This window comes from Panulirus ornatus, chromosome 27 (genome assembly GCF_036320965.1).
Source record: "Panulirus ornatus isolate Po-2019 chromosome 27, ASM3632096v1, whole genome shotgun sequence".
In the NCBI taxonomy this organism is placed as follows: domain Eukaryota; kingdom Metazoa; phylum Arthropoda; class Malacostraca; order Decapoda; family Palinuridae; genus Panulirus; species Panulirus ornatus.
This window is the reverse complement of record NC_092250.1, coordinates 2,076,725-2,098,001: the sequence shown is the minus strand read 5'-3', so window position 1 is coordinate 2,098,001 and position 21,277 is coordinate 2,076,725. Positions and strand designations below refer to the sequence as shown.

The window sequence follows — 21,277 nt, the reverse complement described above, 5'->3', positions numbered from 1 at the left end:
ACCGTCGTGCTCAAGGGTCGTATACCGTCGTGCTCAAGGGTCGTATACCGTCGTGGTCAAGGGTCGTATACCGTCGTGGTCAAGGGTCGTATACCGTCGTGCTCAAGGGTCGTATACCGTCGTGCTCAAGGGTCGTATACCGTCGTGCTCAAGGGTCGTATACCGTCGTGCTCAAGGGTCGTATACCGTCGTGGTCAAGGGTCGTATACCGTCGTGCTCAAGGGTCGTATACCGTCGTGGTCAAGGGTCGTATACCGTCGTGGTCAAGGGTCGTATACCGTCGTGCTCAAGGGTCGTATACCGTCGTGGTCAAGGGTCGTATACCGTCGTGGTCAAGGGTCGTATACCGTCGTGCTCAAGGGTCGTATACCGTCGTGCTCAAGGGTCGTATACCGTCGTGCTCAAGGGTCGTATACCGTCGTGCTCAAGGGTCGTATACCGTCGTGGTCAAGGGTCGTATACCGTCGTGCTCAAGGGTCGTATACCGTCGTGGTCAAGGGTCGTATACCGTCGTGGTCAAGGGTCGTATACCGTCGTGCTCAAGGGTCGTATACCGTCGTGGTCAAGGGTCGTATACCGTCGTGCTCAAGGGTCGTATACCGTCGTGGTCAAGGGTCGTATACCGTCGTGGTCAAGGGTCGTATACCGTCGTGCTCAAGGGTCGTATACCGTCGTGGTCAAGGGTCGTATACCGTCGTGGTCAAGGGTCGTATACCGTCGTGGTCAAGGGTCGTATACCGTCGTGGTCAAGGGTCGTATACCGTCGTGGTCAAGGGTCGTATACCGTCGTGGTCAAGGGTCGTATACCGTCGTGCTCAAGGGTCGTATACCGTCGTGCTCAAGGGTCGTATACCGTCGTGCTCAAGGGTCGTATACCGTCGTGGTCAAGGGTCGTATACCGTCGTGCTCAAGGGTCGTATACCGTCGTGCTCAAGGGTCGTATACCGTCGTGGTCAAGGGTCGTATACCGTCGTGGTCAAGGGTCGTATACCGTCGTGCTCAAGGGTCGTATACCGTCGTGCTCAAGGGTCGTATACCGTCGTGCTCAAGGGTCGTATACCGTCGTGCTCAAGGGTCGTATACCGTCGTGGTCAAGGGTCGTATACCGTCGTGCTCAAGGGTCGTATACCGTCGTGCTCAAGGGTCGTATACCGTCGTGGTCAAGGGTCGTATACCGTCGTGCTCAAGTCACATGTGCAAGTCATCCTTTCAGGTGTTTAAGATGTGAATTAAACCTGAGCGAACGTGTATGAATCATGTTATGTTAACATAGGGGGGGGAGGGGGAAAGAAGAAGAAAAAAGAATGGTAAGGATGCTGGATCATGGGGAGGAGGGAGGGATGGAGGGGTTGGTTGAATGGGGGAGGGAAGGCGTCATTCAGGTGGCTGGCACCCCTCCTCCCTCTTCTCCCTCACCCCTCCAGACCGAGACCCTCCTCACCCGATCCCCCTCTCCTCCCCCTCCTCTCTCAATGTTGTTGTCGTTGTTGTCCATTTCTCCCGCCCCCGCCGCTCCTTCCCAGGACGGACAAGTTACTCTATCTATTTAAATACATTCCTTTAGTTAGTACCTTCGTAGTAGCGTAAGAGACGATGGTTGTGTGTGTCTGGGTATCATGCGTTCGTCCGTAAGTTAAGACTTGTCATGCAGCTATAACTAATATGATTTCCAACAGGAAGCGGGTCTTGATACATTTTAATTAAATGTTAGATAACCATTTTCGTCAGCGCGGTGATGCAGTTAGGAAATGTTGTTGCCCCTAAAAGAAACAAGACTTGACTATGTTTTGGAAGTAGAGAGAGACCAAGTTTTTGCCCCATGTATTAACCTGGAAGTGTTGTGGTTTTGCGTCTGGCAGCGGGGGTCGGGGGCAGACTTGGGTGACAGCATCGTACAGTGGGCGGAAGAACACATCTTGTGTATATCTCATCCAATCTCGTACCTCTCATCTCATATTAACAGAAGAGACGTAACCTATAACAAATTACACCCGCCCGATCGAACAGTTTCCATCGTTGTTTGCTGGGGTTACATTAATTTGTTCAGTATTATATACCAATAAGAAAATGTGATTAATGACATGGTGTTGTTGGCAGCATCACATACAGGCGGGAAGTAAAATGAAAATTTATATATCTCCACAATAACTCGGAGTTATATCCCGATCACCTCCCGATAAGCCTCTTAAAACCGACACCTTAAATCGGGGAAATGAGTCGGTCCGTGAAGACTGGGAGTTAGATGAATAAATCCCCGGGAATTACGGTGGCGAGCGGTAGCTGGCACGTTGGTGTGAGTGTGTGCGTTTGTGCGTGTGTCCCCCTCGTGGTTCCCCGGTCCCCTCCCCCTGGAAGGCTGAGTCGGCCCCGAAAGTCTCCTATTGCTCTAGTCTGCGTTGTACCCTCATAGCTACAGGTAGCCTCACGAGCCGCTCATTGAGGTGTGTGTGTTGCAGTGTCTTGCATTTGTGGCGAACAGGTGTTTGTTAATAGTTCGTTGTAAGTAAGGTCGACGTGTACATTTTTTTTCCCCCCCACTCTCTATTCTACTCTATGGGGTTTGTGTATATGGGGGAATATTATGTTATAAGTGTATGTTATTTGTTGGAATATTTTTTTTTTTCTTCGGAAGCAAGGACTTGGTGGAAAAAAAAATATAAAAAGGAATATTGGACTCAGATTTTTTTGACGGAGTGATTATGAACTTATGGAAAAACTCGTCCAAGACCTTCATGAAAATAAAAAATAAAAATTGTGATGTCTAGCAGTGTCACCCCAAAACCATTTTCATGAACTGGTTTCCTTTGAGACAAGTGAAGTGTTTGATATGACAATAAGGTTTAACTGTGACAAGAAACAAGTCGAAAACATGTATTAGTGATATATTTGTATTCCCGTCACCACGAAGAGAAGACAAGTCTGTGTTATCAGTGTTAAGGAAGAAGATGATCATCAAGCTAAAGTTATTTACTTATTTTTTCCAACCAATAAAGTAACCTGTCTGCCAACGCTGCCAACAACCCATTTACACAAGAGGTTTTGGATGTACCAGTTGAGGGAGACAAAAGCCACACGTGTCGCCCTATATATATATATATATATATATATATATATATATATATATATATATATATATATATATTTAACCATATCTCCTGCAGTGGCTATCTCTATCGGTGTTTGATTAGAGCTTGATCCGCTGACCAACACACAGATCTCATGCTCTGCTGCTGCTGCTGGCTTGGTTATGACGCGCACTTGGGCAATTTCCGGTCGATTTTCTTTCTATAATAGACAGCTTTCTTTCTTGGCCTAGTAAGATCTGCGACGGAGCTGTGGTTCTCAAAGGGTTATGTAAACTGTGACTAATGGGTTGTTTGTCACCTCTCGTTATATCGTAAGTGAAACTAAGCACAATAGTATTGATATGGTCCACTTGATTTCCTGGTGTCTCGTGTATACATTTGGCCACGATATATATATATGTGTGGGAAGACGTGGAGAGGTGATGTGTTAACCTGTTGATTTGCTGGTTTATCATCATTTCCTGCCAGGCTGGAGATTATTATTGAGGGGACCAGCTCTGCTGTGAGATAAGTGGCGTACATACGTACTTCCCCGTGTGGAAGATAACGCTTATCGTCAACCGTATGTCCTAATGGTCTGATTACGAGTAGAGCCACTTCCACCGTGGGTCACACAGATGGTCTAGCTCCACTTAACTTACCCCATCGTTTTCTAAGGAGTGATAACAACACTTGTATTTCCCACCCGTTAAGTGCGGCGAGAGGTCCAGCGTTTTGTAAGTGAGAAACAGGTTGTCAAGAATTTAGTGGCTGTATTTAAAACTTAATTCATTTTGCTCTTTGTCGAGAATGTTCGTCTTGATTCAGTGACATTAATGATACTGTTGATTTCATTCTTAAAACTTGCTTGGCCGCTGAGTACGATGGCTCCTTCCTATGAAGGATATCTTGTGTGTTTGCATATTTTCACCTGTGATTGTGTAAAACTCCCCCCCTCCCCCCCAAGCCTTGGGGTGGAGACGAAAATGTGTTTACCATGACGGCATTTGGGTGTATCTTGGCTGTAGAGGAAGTTGTTGACTCGCTCTTAATATCAGAGGCCCCTGACGAGGATTCCACAGCCAACGTGTCACGATAAGATAGTGGGTACCAAGTACTGGGCTAACCTGACCAATAATAACACGCGTTGGGCACAACGTAATGAGGTGTGTTGACATGCATGCATCTCTCTCGTGTGCTTTCCCTCCTACACTTGTCCTCTGGTGATTTTTAAACGAGGGAATTAGTCTTGTGCTTTGCGTTGACGCTTGCGAATGATGTATTTTTCATGTGATTGCATGGATGCGGTGTTATGTTTGTGCGTGTGTACGTGCATGTGCGCTGGATTTGTTTTGGACTCTGATCAATCAACCCCCGGGGGAGGGGGGAGGTGTGTGTGTGTTTGTGTTTACCTCTGGTAAATTACTCTCTGACGCCCATTTTGGCTGGAACTGAGAGAACGTGCGAGCCAACCAAGTGATAATGATGGTCGGAGGATTATGTGTGTGTGTGATGGAGACTAGGAAGAACCACCAGGATGGTGGCGATGATGGAGGCTGAGTTGATGATGAACCGTTGCTTCGGTTCAACCCTACGGCTTTGTGACGCCATGTTTGAACCCTCCCTTTGTGCCTTTAATTCTCTCTTAAAAAGTCTAGTAATATCAGATCACCAGTTATATATATATATATATATATATATATATATATATATATATATATATATATATATATATATATAATCAGGTGTTTGTATGCACATTGGTATCTACAGACTATATTATGAACTTAATTAGTAATCTATTTTGTACCATTTTGCTACAAGTGATTAGTATATTTTATGTCTATCTATACAGTGTGACCTGTGATGGAACTCGCGTAATGCTAGCGTTATTGCGTAGATGTGACCGCTTGGGGTCGTATGTGGAACCAAGTCATCTACGCTTTATCTTCACGGTTAATAACGCCACATGTGATTTTCATTTTTTTTTAAGTTATCCTTCATAACTGATTTTACCATGTCAAAAAATATTGATATATAGTTTTTTTTGATGGTTGTAACTATCGTATTTTGAAATGCTATGGAGGGATGGGATATCAGGCAGGATTTTGTGTAGCGGTTCCAACGGTCGGTCGGTCGGTGGGCCAGCGATTGTCGGTTTTCTGGGAAGGTGTTCGGAGGTCGATTTCAAAAGTCTCTCGTACCACACTCATTTATCTTTGTGCTGGGGGTCTGTCCTGATCTCCATTATGTCTCACTGAGTTATTGTCCCTTGCTGGGCATTCTTTTACAGGCTTCTACTTAATTGCATTTCTGGTCCATTATCAGGGAGGGATCGCTGTCTTGAGTGTTTTACACACACTTCATACACTGTTTTTTTTTTTTTAAACCCTGGCAGTAAAAAATAAATAATGCTAGACCAGCTCGTTGTTATAATACGACAATTCCTTTACTAAAGTGTTCGATAATTTGAAATAGTATTTTATAGTCGTTTATATATATATATATATATATATATATATATATATATATATATATATATATATATATATATATATATTAACTTGACCAATTAGTCAGAAGAATCACGTATAGTTGTTTATAAGGAAGATTCGTAATTTCTCAACCAAATTATTTTGTATCAGTAGTAACGAACGTGCCATGTATATTAAAGAACCGCCTCCCTGCCCCTAACCACCCCCAGCTCCGATGAACCAGGAACCCCCCCCCCCCTCCTGTTGTTATTTTTCTTCCATCTTCCAGGATTTTACCCAGCGGTGTTCAAGGCTAGAGAGGCCAAATGCGGAAATGACTGGGAGAATAGGGAAGGCTAGTGGCGGGAGGGAGGGAGGAACCTTCTCCTAACTTGGTGCAGTGCTAATGAGTGTGCTTTTAACGGTGGCTCGGGCCGCCCGTCACACAGCCGGACCTGTGGTAGGAAATGTGAGATGGACAACAACCACTACTCACCCACCCACCACCCTGATATATATATATAGATAGAGATATACATATATAGATATTCCCATGAGTCACTTCCCCCGTGGACTCATAGGAATATCTTGATCACGCGCAAAATTGTGATCCTTTCCAGTATATAGATATATAGAGATAGATAGATAGGTGTTGTGTATGTGTCGCAAGAGAGAGAAGGAGAGGGAGAGATAGAGAAGGATGTGTATTGTGGAGGGAGGAGGGGGAAGCGGAAGGGTGTGGAGCCGTGGAAAGGGAGGAGGCTTGGAAGGAGGGAGGGAGAGAGAGAGAGAGCCCCCCTCTGCCACTGAAGGCGTTGTCTTCAGCCCGCCAGGCCCCCCCAAATACGGTGAGTTGTGGCAGGGCTGAGGACCCAGGGCTCGGCAAAGGGAGGCTGACCCCAGAAGCGATAGTTTCATGGTTTTAGCGGTAGGCAGGTGACCGAGTCGAAGCCATTCGCCCCTCCCTCGTGTGTGCTGGGGAAAGACCCCCACATTGCTGTACAAGGTCTGAAGATTCCCTCTCAGAATATCCTCATACAATAATACCCCCCAAACAATATCTTCCATAGTGCCCTGAATATCGTGTAGAATACCCTGAATATCTCTCACAATACCCTGAATACGAGTCAAGTGTAACAAGTGGTGGTCGTCTGTTCGTCCTTATTCCCCCCTCCCACCTCCCTCCTCTCCTCCCCCCTCACGTCAACCTAACCTAACCCAACGCTCCGTCCCTCAACCTCCTCTCCAACCCTCGCCCGCCTCTCCTTGCTGCATTCCTCACTCCACGCTTCTCATCTCCCCTCTCTCCCTCCCCACCCACCCACCCACCCCCACCCTCCCTTAAGTTATCCCTTCTCCCTTTAGTTATCCCTCCTCCCTTTAGTTATCCCTCCTCCCTTATTTATTAATTTATCTCCCCTCTGAGTAAAGTCTCTTGTCTCACTCCCGTCTGTCCCCTCTCGTAGTAACCGTTATATCCCCCCCCCCCCTCTCTCTCTCTCTCTCTCTCTCTCTCTCTCTCTCTCTCTCTCTCTCTCTCTCTCTCTCTCCCTCTCTCTCTCGTAGAGAGAGTAAGTCACTCTTCTACCCCAGTGAGACTGGTAGATTCCTCAACTCACCCTCTCTACCCTTATCATCTCCCACACACATTCTTCCTGACACCCCATCTCCTCACGCTCTCTCTCTCTCCCCACTGTTTAACCCCGCTATCTTCCTCGCCAACACTCCCTCCCCCCCTCTTTCCCCTCACTCATCTCCCTTATATTTCTCCCCCCTCTCCCTCCCCTCCCGTCACCTCAGCCCTTCCCAGCCTCCCCTCAGCAGCACCCCCTGTGCCCTCAACAAGTGTCGGGCTGAAACAGAGCCCCGGATGTGGCCCACCGTGGTTCTGTGTGCGGGTCAGAAGGGATCGCATTACCCCCAGCCTGACTCACACGCTGCTACCCAACTCCTCAGTACGTGTTGCCCATCTCTCTCTCTCTCTCTCTCTCTCTCTCTCTCTCTCTCAAGCTTTAACATAGGGGTGTCACCCAAGAGCTCAGACCATCCTAGACCATATATATATGTATATATATATATATATATATATATATATATATATATATATATATATATATATATATATGTTGTATATACGTACGTCGGGTATAGCTGTGTCTGTGTCTCATATATGTGGTGTGGAGATAGGCCATTCGCTTATTTACAGACACACATAACGTAAACGTGGGTGTGTGAGATTGTGTGTGTGTGTGTGTGTATTTCTATCTGGCTGTGTGCATGTGTGTCCCATCATTGTAGATTTGTGCCACTGTATCTGCTTGTATGATGTACGTACGACTCCTGTACGTCTGGTGTAGAAGTCGTGTACGGTCGGGTGCCTACGCAAATCAGGCCGTGGCCTCGTTTAGAAGACGTTTAATCCTGTAAATCTGGATGTGGAGGGACGTTTGCCTGTTGTAAATCAGGCCGTAAAGCTTCTCCAAGGACGTGGGCCTCTGTAAATCAAGCTGATGAGTTTCTCTTAAGGGGGGGGGGGGGGCGACCTTAGCGTCAGTTTGTAAATCCATCTTAAGCTTTTGCGTTTAGCGTTTAGTGCATCTTACGGTAAAACGTCTTTTTGAGCTGTGTGGCGCGTAGGCGATGGACGTGTGCGTCGTGTGGACGTAAAACAGGAACTTAGAATGATCCATCGAGGACAAATATAGTGTGGTATGTAGAGTGAGAGATGCTGCCGTGTGTGTGTGTGTGTGTGTGTGAATGTGTTGGCGTAGTTGACCTCTCCTGGCATGTGGCCGGCTGGTGACCTGCCTCGGTTAGGTTAACCGTAGGGCTTGCAGGAGGCCAGGTCAACTGAGTCTCCCTGCAGGAGGGGGCAGGGGAGGTCAACGGAGGCCAGATACCACGTTAATTACAGGCTTGGCTGCGGGTCAGGTGGGTTTCATTGGGGGGGGGGGGGAGAGGGGTTGTTCGGGGGGCCCCTGGGGGTGACAGTGACCATCCCCGAGGTTCACCAAGTTTTCCCACACCCAGTTCACCTGTCCGCCCCGCCCCCCCCCCTCCTTCCCAGACCCGTCCCACCGCTCCCCCTCCCCCATGCCCCGCGGTGCACCCTCTTCCTTCAAGCCTTTTCCACCCTTCCTCTTGTACCGGGAAGGGTCACAGGTGCAGGTGCGGAGGTCGGGGCTGGAAGGCCCCTGCGACAGTAGGCGGTAAGGGCGAGAGTCGCCTCGGCCGTCGGGGCGGGCATATGCCCCGCATGACGACCATCTTCGGGGGGTATTGGGCGAGGAGGAGGAGGGAGGAGGGGCGCTGCTCCTCCTCCTCCTCCTCCTCGCCCACTACCCCCGCGCATCACCCACACTCTCGACCTTAACGACGGGGTCGGTAAGGGTCGTTCGGCCGCGGTGGTGGTCGTCGTTGGGGGATGGGGCTTTGTTATTCAGGTGGCAGCAGGAGATGAGATTGGTGTAGACCGGATGTGCGTCATTAGTCTCGTACATACCTCCACCTTACCTCCAGGTAAGACATCGCTCCCCCTCTACCACCACCACCAGCTCCCACATCCAACCCACCCACCCCCCTTAACACCCCCTCCGCACACCCTCATCCACATACCCTCATCCACATGGGTTTGTTTTTTCTGGGCACGTTGGTGGACGGGAGGGTTGACCCAGCTCGTCCCGGCTCTCCAGGTCACCTCATAATTCACGTGAGAGATGGTCGGTCCACCACGTCTCCAGCCTCTGATGTAAGGGGGGGGGGGGAAGAGAGTAGCAGAGGACCTCGTGGTGATGCTGAGAGAGAGAGAGAGAGAGAGAGAGAGAGAGTTCCGTGAGGCGGTAGAGGAGTGGGAGCGGGAGAGAGAGAGAGGACGGGAGGGTGAGGGTGGTTGTGGTGGTGGGAGTGGGAGCGGGGGGTCATCTCCGGCGTGGTCTCCTCCGGGAGGGAGGGTCAGCATCCGGGCCCCGGGCACACCTGACATGAAGACTGTACGTACGTACGTGAACCTACCTACCTACCAGCCAGCCAGCCTCTCTCTCTCTCTCTCTCTCTCTCTCTCTCTCTCTCTCTCTCTCTCTCTCTCTCTCTCTCTCTCTCTCTCTCTCTCTCTCTCTCTCGTGTCTGTGTCCGTCTCTCTGTCTGTGAGGTGTTCCGGGTTAACTTTCAGCAATTCATGAAAATTGGAAAGTGATGGGGAGGGGGTATGATTTCTCTTATGCTGTAGTGCAGTCTCGTTTGTGATATATATATATATATATATATATATATATATATATATATATATATATATATATATATATATATATGTATATATATATATATATATTATTTCTGTCATTCCCGGGAATAAGAAGAACGTAATGTTATATGTTCGTTCTCTCAAGGCGTGATAAACATCCTGCCTCCATGGCTCTGGTCTGTACGTAGAGGGTGATGAAGTACCCACGGACCACCACGGGAGTCCAGAACCATCGCAGGACCTCTCTGACGAAGTACCCAACCTCCACACACACACACACACACACACACACACCAGTTTCCTTTCACTTGGGTCTGTTGTACATAACTCTCATACGTCTCTTAGCTACTCCCTCCCAGCGACGCACTGCTCACGTGTTTCACAAGCTCGTGTCAAGTTGTGTGTGTGTGTGTGAGGCGGGGTGGTGTCTGACCAGATGCTGTGTGCCACCGTCTCTCTCTCTCTCTCTCTCTCTCTCTCTCTCTCTCTCTCTCTCTCTCTCTCTCTCTCTCTCTCTCTCCTATACCTCACCAATTACAGCATATCAGAGGTGGATACGTCGTGTGTGTGTGTGTAGGAAACATCTTTCCACATGAGGGCCTCTTTCATCCGTTTCGCGGCCTGAGTCTGTGGTGCTGGGAGAGGCAGGAAGCTCTCTTTGTTCACCCATCGCCATCCCCCGTCCTCCTCCTCCTCCTGCCCCACAGCCAGCCTCCTACACCACCACCATCCTCTCTCTCTCTCTCTCTCTCTCTCTCTCTCTCTCTCTCTCTCTCTCTCTGCCAGTCTCCTACACCTTCCTCCTGTGCCCTCCTCTGTAGCCTCATATACGCTCCTCTCCTCCTCCTCCATCTAGCCTCCTACGTCCTTCTCCTCCTCCTCCATCTAGCGTCCTACGTCCTCCTCCTCCTCCATCTAGCCTCCTACCTCCTCCTGCCCTGGTGTAGTGGGACAGCAATTGATTTTCAGATAATATCTTGGTGATTCCTTCTTAAATACTTCCTTCCCATGACTTCTAACCCTACACCTTTCCTCTCTTATCTCTCTCTCTCCCATTTCTACTCTTGTTCCCCTTTTTTAAATTTATTTATTCCCGGCAACATTCTTTGAGTTTCCTAACGTCCCTTTGCTTGATCTTGATCCTGCCTTCATGTTGTGTTTACTTCCATAATTCCTTTCCTGTCTATCCGTTCCGTCCCATCTTTTCCACACCCCCTGCCCACCTCTCTCTCTCTCTCTCTCTCTCTCTCTCTCTCTCTCTCTCTCTCTCTCTCTCTCTCTCTCTCTCTCCCTCCCTCCCTCCCTCCCTCCCTCCCCCTTCCCACCCGTTCTCCCCTTCCACCACTGGACAGGAAACTCCCTTCCTCTTTATCTCCGCCCTTATCAGATTTTCCCTGGCTGATAAACGAGATTAAGGAGTTTTTGTTTTGTAAGACTCAGGAGGAGACGGGTTGATGAATACACGGAAGTGTGGCCATTCGCTGGTACGTTGTTCATGCGAACTGCTCGTTAGTGTGTGTCGTTGGTTTTGAGTGCCCGGCGTCGTTAGTGATCGCCAGGTCGTTTGACAGTGCCCGGGGGTCGTCGCTGGTGAGTGTCAGGCTGTTGCTGGTCGTTGGAGAGAGTGTCAGGTTGTTACTGGTAGTTAGTGTGTGCTAGATCACCACTGGTCGTTGTTTGGTGGTTCGTTCGTGCTCTTTGAAATGTCAGACCAAATTGTGTATCACGGAGGTATGGTGACTTAATTGATAGCGTTCTTGTCTCACATGAAGAAAGACAGGTGTCTTGATGTATACTGAAGGTAGTCTTACAGGAAGCGAAGTAGGGTACCAGAGAGAGATAATGTTATGATAATGAATTCCATTCTAAAGGCGTGGAATATTCAATGCTTTAATTAGCACCAGGAAAAATCTAGCTTCCCCACAAGACATTGAGTATGTCTGGGTGTCTAATGCATCGCTTAGAACCAGGAAAAATATAGCTTCTCCTTAAAGACATCGAAATTGTTTAGAGCGCTATAGTTTAAGACTATGCAAAAGAAATATTAGCTTTCCCTCGTAGGTGTGGAGTATGGGAAAGCAGTCTTGCTGAGCTGGGCCATAGATTTGAACGTTGTATGTCATCCCCGTCCATCACAGAAGACGATTGTCGACAGTGGATACAGGAGTGTGGGAGATGAGGCGGTGGGAAAGACAGACAGACTAGACAGACAGGTGTGTCGGTGGAGAGGAAGGACACACGCTCTGTTTGCTGCACCTGTTGTGACGGCGATGCTACGTTACGCCACCACCGCTGGGCTGGGGTGGAGGAGGTGGGGGAAGCAAGTGGCCAACACACACACACGCACGCACGGTCTCCTCATCTTGCGATGGACGAGAGCGAAACAGAAACGCACCGAGTCTGTATTTGCGTGGTAGATCCGCTTCGTTGTGTTTCTTAAGTGTGCAAGGTATGCCCCTGGGTAGGCTACGTGGGTAGCATCCTAGACTGTGTGTGTGTGCGGTGATGTAAGATAGGCTTGGGATGAAGGTTTAACCCATTCAAACATATAAATGTGTCCTGGTTATAACTTCCGGACATGTAAGTTCTCTTTCAAACGCACGGATCTACGAGGAAAGTTCAAGAACAGTGTTTTGAGAGCTATGACGCTGGTAGTAGGTTATTAACAAGCCCGGATCAAGGATTCGTGTAAATCCAGACTTGATTCATACGAGATGCTCTCGCCTGTTCTCTTCTCCGCTGGCCTTTAAGGTTGGTTGCCCCAGACGACGTGAAATGCTGCGTCTGTCGGGGTAGTTAACAGGTCCAGGAGATGAGCCAAGTCTTGGCGCAGTCGAGTTGACGAGATGTTCCTCTTTTGGAGGGGGGGGGGGGGGGGGCTGTCAGACGTGCAGGTCTCACGAAAGTTGACCCCCCAGTCCTTGTCTGTCTCATACTCTCAACTAGTGACTCTCTCTCTCTCTCTCTCTCTCTCTCTCTCTCTCTCTCTCTCTCTCTCTCTCTCTCTCTCTCTCATATATATATATATATATATATATATATATATATATATATATATATATATATATATATATATATATATATATATTGTAACACATTATTTAACGGTGAGGCCGAATTTGTCATTGTTAATTCACCGGATGGTAACTTTTATGAAAATGACATGCTTTGTATTGATAATTTTCCCGACATCCCATTCTCTTGTTTTCAACTCCCCGTTTTCTTCCACTTGCAGGTTACAGGCGCCGTTTTCTGTAGAGTATGAAGGTGCCACCGCTGAACTTGACTCCAGATATAAACCGCGTGGGAATGGCGCTACCCTTCAGTCCTGATCTGCTGTGGAGGTACCCACTGTCTCTGCCTCAGTCCGCGTCGCCGTCTTCCCCGATGCTTGATGTCAAGAACCAGATGCCCACTCACCTCGGTAAGTAGTGCCTCTTCCACCCTTCAGCCCTGCAGAAGAAGACTTGGTGATGGACTTTGCCCTGCAGCAGACGTAGTGATGGACTTTGCCCTGCAGCAGACGTAGTGATGGACTTCGCTGCCGGTAAACTTGACGACTGACAGACAAGTCTTGCGAACCTCTCTTAAGTTTTACTAAAGTTTTCGAAACTTAAGATACTTGGGTCAGTGTAGACGTTACGGCAGATAGTACAAATGGCGACGTGCTACAGTGTTGTTAGCGAGTTACTGGGTGTATGGGTTGGGTCCTTTGGCATTTGTGACAACAGTGTTGGTGACTTCAACTCTTTAATGCAGTGATCTCATGAATTAGTCTTTCATATTAAACTGCATAATACCAGAAAAAACAATCGTGAGTTTAGTGAGCGGCCCTTAAAGTAACTTAATGTTTAGCGATTCTTATAAGTGGTTAAATTACTTTGTTGAAAACTCAGAAATAGGTTTTCATCATTGTAAATACATGTGCACCAACGTATGCATATTCAAACAGTTATCAGACATGATGCTTTGATGTAGCTTGCCTGCACTGACAAATATCGGCCAAGACCTAAGTTCAGACAAATTTTCTTTGAATTCACAAAAGTGCAGTATTTTACAACTTTTTCAATCATCACTAAATCACCACAAGTTCGACGCGTAGTTCGATTTATTTCAGCAATTGATCTAATTGTGTGGTCTTTCTGTATTGTTATAGTGCCCCCTTAAGATAGCATCAGTGATTAAGAGTAATGTCAAGTCTTGCAGAAGGTCGGTTTCAAGAAGTATCTGTAATGATATAGTCTTGCCTTTTGAATTATTTCAAGCTTTGGATGGTACATAACAATAGTGATTGATGAGTAAATGGTGTAAAGTCATGGCAATTAGTTTAGGACTAAAAGACTCATTTTAAGACAACAATTGTTACAAAAAGACTTATTTTGAGACTACAGAATTGTTTGTTAAAACTGATTTTGAGACTGCAAGTCTTGTGACAGACTGATTTTATGACTACAAGTGTGACAAAAAGACTAAATGTAAGACTGTAAGTGTTGCAGAAGAGAACAGTTTTCAGACATAAGCAGTTTTACAAAGCTACATTTAAGTCACAAGCCTCATGTTTGTTTAGCACTATTTGCAGGAATTAGTGGTTACAGAAAATGTACTTTTATTGGAATCGGTCGAGAGATTTGGCCTCAGACTGTCACACAGTATTCAGTCAAAAGAAACTTTAGGTTGAACTGGATGATGTTTGTACAGCTGCTGCTGTTTTGTCATCTGGAATTTTTTTTTTAAGAAATCATATAAAACTTACTGCCAACTTAACATTTTGGTGTTGTCCATTTATAATATGGAAACTATATTATGTTGTCAGTTTTTCTTTTCTTTTATCTAATGATATCCATTTTTTCAATAGCTGCAGACCCACGTATGTGGTCCCGTGATGATGTGACGGCATTCCTTAGATGGTTTGAGCGAGAATTTGAGCTACCAACCATCGATCTCTCCAAGTTCTGCATGAATGGTGAGTTATTCAGAGTGCCCACAACAAAAGATCCTGCATTTTGATATGATTGTTAAATTGGATCAAGTCTTTTTTTACTTTTGTAATTAATCTATAGCAACAAATGAAATCACTCCATACAGCAAGGACACTAAACAAACATTTTTTCCTACTACAGGAAAGGCATTATGTATGCTGACCAAATCAGACTTGGCGGATCGTGCCCCGGGGGCGGGAGATATCCTGCACAATACTCTTCAGTTCCTCCTGCGTGATGCCCCACAGGTGCCTCAGTCCCCTCTCACACCTCACCACCCATTGTTGTCACCCTCACCCCTCACCCCATCACCTGCACAGCCTTGGTCTATGATGACCCCTGACATCCACAGCTTCAGCCACTTGCTGCACCAAGGTGGCTCTGTTACACTGAGCCCTGCACCATCAGAGCAGAGTGGAGGTTCTCCCCGCCATCCAGACACAGCCTCCTCCACTTCCTCTACCTCTACAGCAGCATATCACCATTCCTCAGCTGCCTCCACGGGCTCTGGTCATTCTGGCAGTCAGTCTGACTCTGAAGACTCTACACGAGATTCTTCATCACCTCAGCGATCTCCCTTGCCTCCCAATAATGCTGCTGCAATGTCTGCATTCCCAGCCCATGCTCTGGCCTCCCTGAAACATCTTAGTGACTACCGAGCTGCTGCTGCTGCTGCAGCTGCTGCAGCTGCGGCCCAGAGTGTTCCTTCCCATCAAGAGAGTCTCCAGCAACATCAGCACCAACAACACCAACACCAACATCAGCATCAACAACACCAGCACCAGTCACAACCACCACCACCACCTTCACAACCTCAGGGCCCAACGGGACCAACTGAAGAGCCAGTAGAGACTGGCACTAATGGTCGCCTTTTGTGGGATTTCTTACAACAGCTGTTGAATGACCCACAACAGAGGTACTCCCGCTACATTGCGTGGAAAAACCGTGATACTGGGGTATTCAAAATAGTGGATCCACCAGGATTGGCACGTTTGTGGGGGATACAAAAGAATCACCTTAGTATGAACTATGACAAGATGTCACGTGCTCTTCGGTATTACTACCGTGTCAATATACTTCGCAAGGTTCAAGGTGAGCGTCACTGTTACCAGTTCCTTCGTAACCCCTCTGAACTGAAGAGTATCAAGAACATAAGTATGTTGCGATCCACTCCTCTACAGTCTCCACGCACCAAGGATACTCCAGCTGCGATACAACCTGCTCCTATGGAAGAAGAGGAGGAAGAGGGTCCCACTGATCTCTCTATGTCATCCATCCACCACCAGTACCATGCCCCTCCACCAGCTCCTATGGACACTCAACACCAAAATTTAACTCACGAGCCCCATGACCTTTCTGTTACAATCAAGAGTGAAGAGTACCTGGAACATAGCTACGAGTAACCGCCCAACCTTAGACCCTCTTGGTCTTACCCGACCCGCCTGACCTGACCTTACTCAGTGCTACCATGACGGGTCGCCCCTGCCATGAGGCATAGGGTCGGGTCTGCTGCCCACGGCCTGTGCCCCCCACCTGCCGTTGCTGCTGTGAGGGTAGCTCTGGTGGTGGTGGTTCTGGGCTGTTGTGGCTGTGAGGGTGGTGCTGGAGCACCATCCAGGGCATTGGTGGAGCTTGGCCATCTTGTGGCATGGTATAATGCTGCAAGACCCCCGAGGGTGGCCACCCAACCCAGGGGAAGGGTCGCTGGCCGCCGGCTCCGTGCCTTGCTCAGGTGGGCAGAATGGTGAGAGCCGTAAGTGGCACCTTCACTTTCTGCTTGCTGCCTACACTGTGGCTTGCTGTGATAACAGATGTACACTCCCTCTTTAAATCCTAAACTCCAGGCTAGAACTCAGTCTAACTGCCATTCAAATCCCCATATGTACAAAGGCATCTAAACTGTAAGATTCTGTCCAGTAGTGTTTGTACCTAGGGCATGGGCACTCTGGCATCTCCTCTTTGGTGCGTGCCAGGCACGAGGATGGAGCATGATCTCGGCTCTCCCAGGGCTGGAGCTCTCAGCTGTACAGTACCTGGTGTGTATGACATACAGTGTTCTGTGTAGTGTCACCTCCTCTCATAGCTATTGTGATATACCACCATTCCGAACTCAATGTAGGCTTGGTCATTCAAACAAGTGTGTATGTGTGTGTGTAAGTCTTGTCTGTGTGTATTTTTGTGTGTGTAGATGGGTGGGGACCTTTACCCTTATTCTCCCAGAGAATAGGTGTGAAGGTCTTTGACCACTGTTGGGAAGCAAGAGATGCCAGATATCACTAGAAGCTCCCCATCCCGTGTCGATCACGTCCACAGAGATATGTGTAGACTTCATGTGTTATGTGATTTTTGTCTTTCAATCAACTGATCACTTATGATTTTTACGTGTTTTTAGAAACCAAGATTACAAACTGTACACCTCACATGTTCTTTACTACACTATATGCATATAGATATATATTATAACTGTATAAAGTTGTATTTATAAAATAAACTTGTTTTGTACATACAAGTGTGTATTTGAGAAACCTTACTTTTTCAGGTTTTGAAGTATTCGAGAGAGTTGTTTTGTGTATTGATACAACTATATGGTAATGATCTTATTCTCCACATAATGAATTTAAAATTTTATAAGTAGAACAAAATTACTGATACTACCCACCTGGGTATCAGAAGGGTTAATGACGGCTGCATAGTGAGCCAGGACTTCACTGGCAAAGTTACACTCCTCTGGCCCAGGTAGCTGAATTTTCTTTCTGCCTTACCCATATGTGGACTACTGGCATTCTATCCACAAACATGAAATATCTTGTCACACAACTCATTCTTCATAACTCAAGATTTTCTTGCATTAAGCGCTGTGTTAACTCAGCCACTTGGCAAAATGGTAGGAGCACTTAACAGAATTAGTAGATAGGCATTAGGTAGAAGCAGTAGATAGAAACATGAGATGGAAGCATCAGGTAGTAGTAGTCAGTATGGACTTTAGGTAGGAGCCAATGGAAAGACTGCACTAGAACTGCCCTCTGCCAGTGGCCTGTTAAGGGTAAGGCACAAAAGGCTGAGAAGGAGCATTGGGGTTCAGTTATGGAGAATTTGTGAAAATCCCCAAAGGGAACGGGCATCAAATATTAAGAATAATGGGAAATGAAAAGTCTAAGATGACAGACACAAGCAAAATATCCCCTTTGGAAGGAATTGCAGCCATCTGAGGTTTTGGGTCAAACCAAAGTTAATTAAAAGTGAACATGTGTTTATTTTGTTGTTCATCTTGCCACCTTAGGTCATTATAGGCAATGCTATATATACAGTAAGCCAGGAGGATCATGTAGGGAGAGTGTAGAGAGATAAGTAGTAGAGATGTGTGTTTGTGACAGGCAGGTTGATTTGTGAAAATGTCAACTTTTACATGAAATTGAGATCTTAGGAGCTAAGTTTTTTTTTGGTGGGTGCTTGAGAAATTGTAATTACATATCATTACAAAATTATAAAAAACTGGTGAAAAGTAATCAGACATTCCATGCACTCTGACCTTATGTTCACCTTCACCTACTGCTGAGCTATCAAGTAATTAACTGTTGCACATTATGATACTACAGACACCTCTAGGAGCACTAAAAAAGCCTTCTTAAGGATGAGTACGTGAATTAACATTACACTATTTATTCCCTTTCTAACTTTAAGGTCCAACTGACCAAGTAATCTGATGCCCATTAGAATTTACTCAGGTCCCAATTGAGTTAAATAAAAGGAGCTATACTGAACTGTCAAATTTTATTCAGAAATAGAATATGCATGATCTCTTCACACTTCCCAGATTGATCACCAAAAACATTAGGACTTTAAATGTGTCAAATGAAAAGCCAGTGAGCATTACAACTGTATTCAATATGAAACCAATTTATAACTCATTACAATAATGGAAATGTGGTTGAAAATACCATTAGACATAAGATAGATATTTCCTACATTCCCAGATTCATCAAAAATTTGTGTAAAATTATAGTTGTTTATCATATGCTGGAAAGTCTAAACAAGCTGATATGAAAATATATTTAAGATTAGGCTTACATTACAGTATATTTTGCACAGATAACAATCAAATAGGGAAGCATTTTCTAAACCCATCACCTAATATTAGGAAATTAATGTGCAGTACTGGTTTTAAGTAACCCAGATACATTCTTTTTTGTTATTTATGGCAGGCATTCAGAACTACTTGCATTTCACAAAAGTTACAATAAAAGATATGCGCTGTTACTATAGATTACAAAGGAAGAGAGTAGTAAGATTTTTTATGGAAAATTACTGAACTACCTGTTCTAAACCATTTATGATCATCATTAATCTTTTAAACTAAGTTGGTCTTAAATAACAAGTTGAGGACTCTGACAAATAAGTATTTTTTATAGCTAAAAATCACCCATTGGTATACAAAACAATATTATCAGTTTCTCTATATTATGCATATCTTCAGTCCTAAAATGTTATTGAATATTCAGCAAAATAATTGAAATTACATGTAACTGGCATGAATGCAGGTAAAAAATACAATACAAACTCTGTATATTTATGTAAAAAAATAGAACCATTTAAATATACAATATCTGCAATTGAAATTTCTACATATAATGCAGAGATATAAATTTATGATGCAATACAGTTAATCATAATACCTGCCTCTTGGTCTCCCTTCTAATTCTTTAGTTAAGATTTTTTTTTATCTATTAAGAGATATGTTTTCACAAGATATGATACACTGATAACAGGACTTAACTGCATCAGTTGGCAGCAATGCCTTCCCTTAGGATGTTTTTATCCACTATAGCACTTAGTCTAAAGATGGTTTTCTTTCAATATTTATTGTTATATTTGGCTATATTTCCTTTAACATGCTGCACTGTTATGTGCAGTATGATTTTTTGAAATTGACACACTAAAATTCCAGGTTCCTGAATAATGATACATTAATATTTGAAATATGGAATTATAAACTGTCTACAGTTTCCAGTGTGTCCATAAGGGTACAGTTTTCTTAATTTGGTTTGCCAAACAATACTGTACTTGGTGCTTCTAATAAGTCAGTGCTCCCCTTATATATTATATTGGCAGCACATTAACAAAATAATAAATGCATCTTCTATACCCTAATAATGCTTGCAGAAAAATTATTAGATATTTAAAAAGAATTTCTCCACATATATTTCCTTTCCAATGGTTGTCCATTTCTTTTTATAACTGTTTATATCCAAGATTATACACACTTTTAAAATCAGAACAATACTGCTGCTATTGCTACATTTCACTGACACATAGTTTCTTGGTTTAGTACATATTAACTAACTTCTTCCTACCTAAGTCAGCTTTTCAGTATGCTGGTTAGTCATCATCCTTAGTTGGTGCATGAAGAAGACCAGAGCTCGTATTGGCTGATTATCAGAAAGCAAATAAGCAATATGCTTGTCATTTTCATGGCTTACATCAGATTTCTGATAATATGTATGGATATAGAAGTTACAAACATTCTGTAAAAAGAAGTTTGTGTTGGATACTTTTTCTGTAAAGAAAAAACCTTCATGTCGATATATTTCAAAAGGATTTGGACTAGAAACAGGGAAGAGAGTAATGATGAGTGAATTGTTTGAATTTAGACAAGTTAAGCTAAACTGTGCACGTCTTATCTAAACATTAAGTACGCCACAAAATAAGCTCAAAAAGATTTTAGAAATGTCAGGTCTGATAAACCACATTTCTTTTTTCTTTTTTTTCTTTTTTGACAGTCACAAACAAAAGTACTCAATGAGGCATGGGCTTAATGAAAAAAAAGGGGGGTTCTAAAGAAAGAAAAACAAAAAAGTTACTTAAGAGTGTTTCAGGAGATAGAAAACGTGCCATCTAAAGAGGGGCAGATCATAGCTTTAAGAAAAATCACGAGCGTTAAAGATTCCGAACCCTAACCATGTAAAATAAGAACTGAATATCAATAGCTATCCTTTAGTTGCAAACAGCCAGAAGCAAGCATGCAGCCACTGAGGTAGGAGAAGAAACTAAAGATACAGAGAGAATCAACAGTGCAGCCACATTAAAAACTTTCCCTTATCCCCATTCATTGTTCTATGCTCTGGTCTCACACTTTAGTGTCTCTGATGGTTTAATACTTATTCCGAGTTCTCTCCATCCTTCTGAATGTGGCCATGTTTTCATTTCTCTGTTGTTTATCATTTCTCCATATGCATATAAAAAGCCACATGCAAGTCTATACAAAAGCAAACATGAGTGAACAACTACCAGCAGTTTAGTACATATTCTCCAAGGTTCACATAATGTGTCATGTTTTCTCTTACATTTTGTGTAGTTAAGCTTTTTAAGTGTAAAAAGATGACAAGATGTTCAAAGTCTTATGACCCTTCAGATGGAAGTACATTTTTCCTTCTGTGGGTAATGGAAGATTACCTGAATCTTGGAGTTAAACATCATTTGAGGCATTTAAAATTTTCAAATTAAAATGTTTGTGAAAAAGGC

The 21,277-nt window shown here is 44.9% G+C and overlaps 1 protein-coding gene across 3 annotated transcripts; it reads left to right on the top strand.

Moving 5' to 3' along the window:
* Positions 1-2,325: 2,325 nt before the first annotated feature.
* aop (anterior open) lies at positions 2,326-17,264 on the top strand. 3 transcript variants are annotated; one of them, XM_071678080.1, is made up of 4 exons: positions 2,326-2,441; positions 13,015-13,203; positions 14,635-14,742; positions 14,900-17,264. In XM_071678080.1, the coding sequence occupies exons 2-4, from the start codon at positions 13,041-13,043 to the stop codon at positions 16,159-16,161; spliced, it is 1,533 nt and encodes a 510-aa protein (XP_071534181.1). In that variant the 5' UTR covers positions 2,326-2,441; positions 13,015-13,040; the 3' UTR covers positions 16,162-17,264. The 3 variants fall into 3 exon arrangements, with proteins under 3 accessions (XP_071534181.1, XP_071534180.1, XP_071534182.1); XM_071678079.1 differs by having other exon boundaries at positions 2,351-2,499; XM_071678081.1 differs by lacking the exon at positions 2,326-2,441 and adding an exon at positions 11,131-11,369.
* The last annotated feature ends 4,013 nt before the right edge of the window (positions 17,265-21,277 follow it).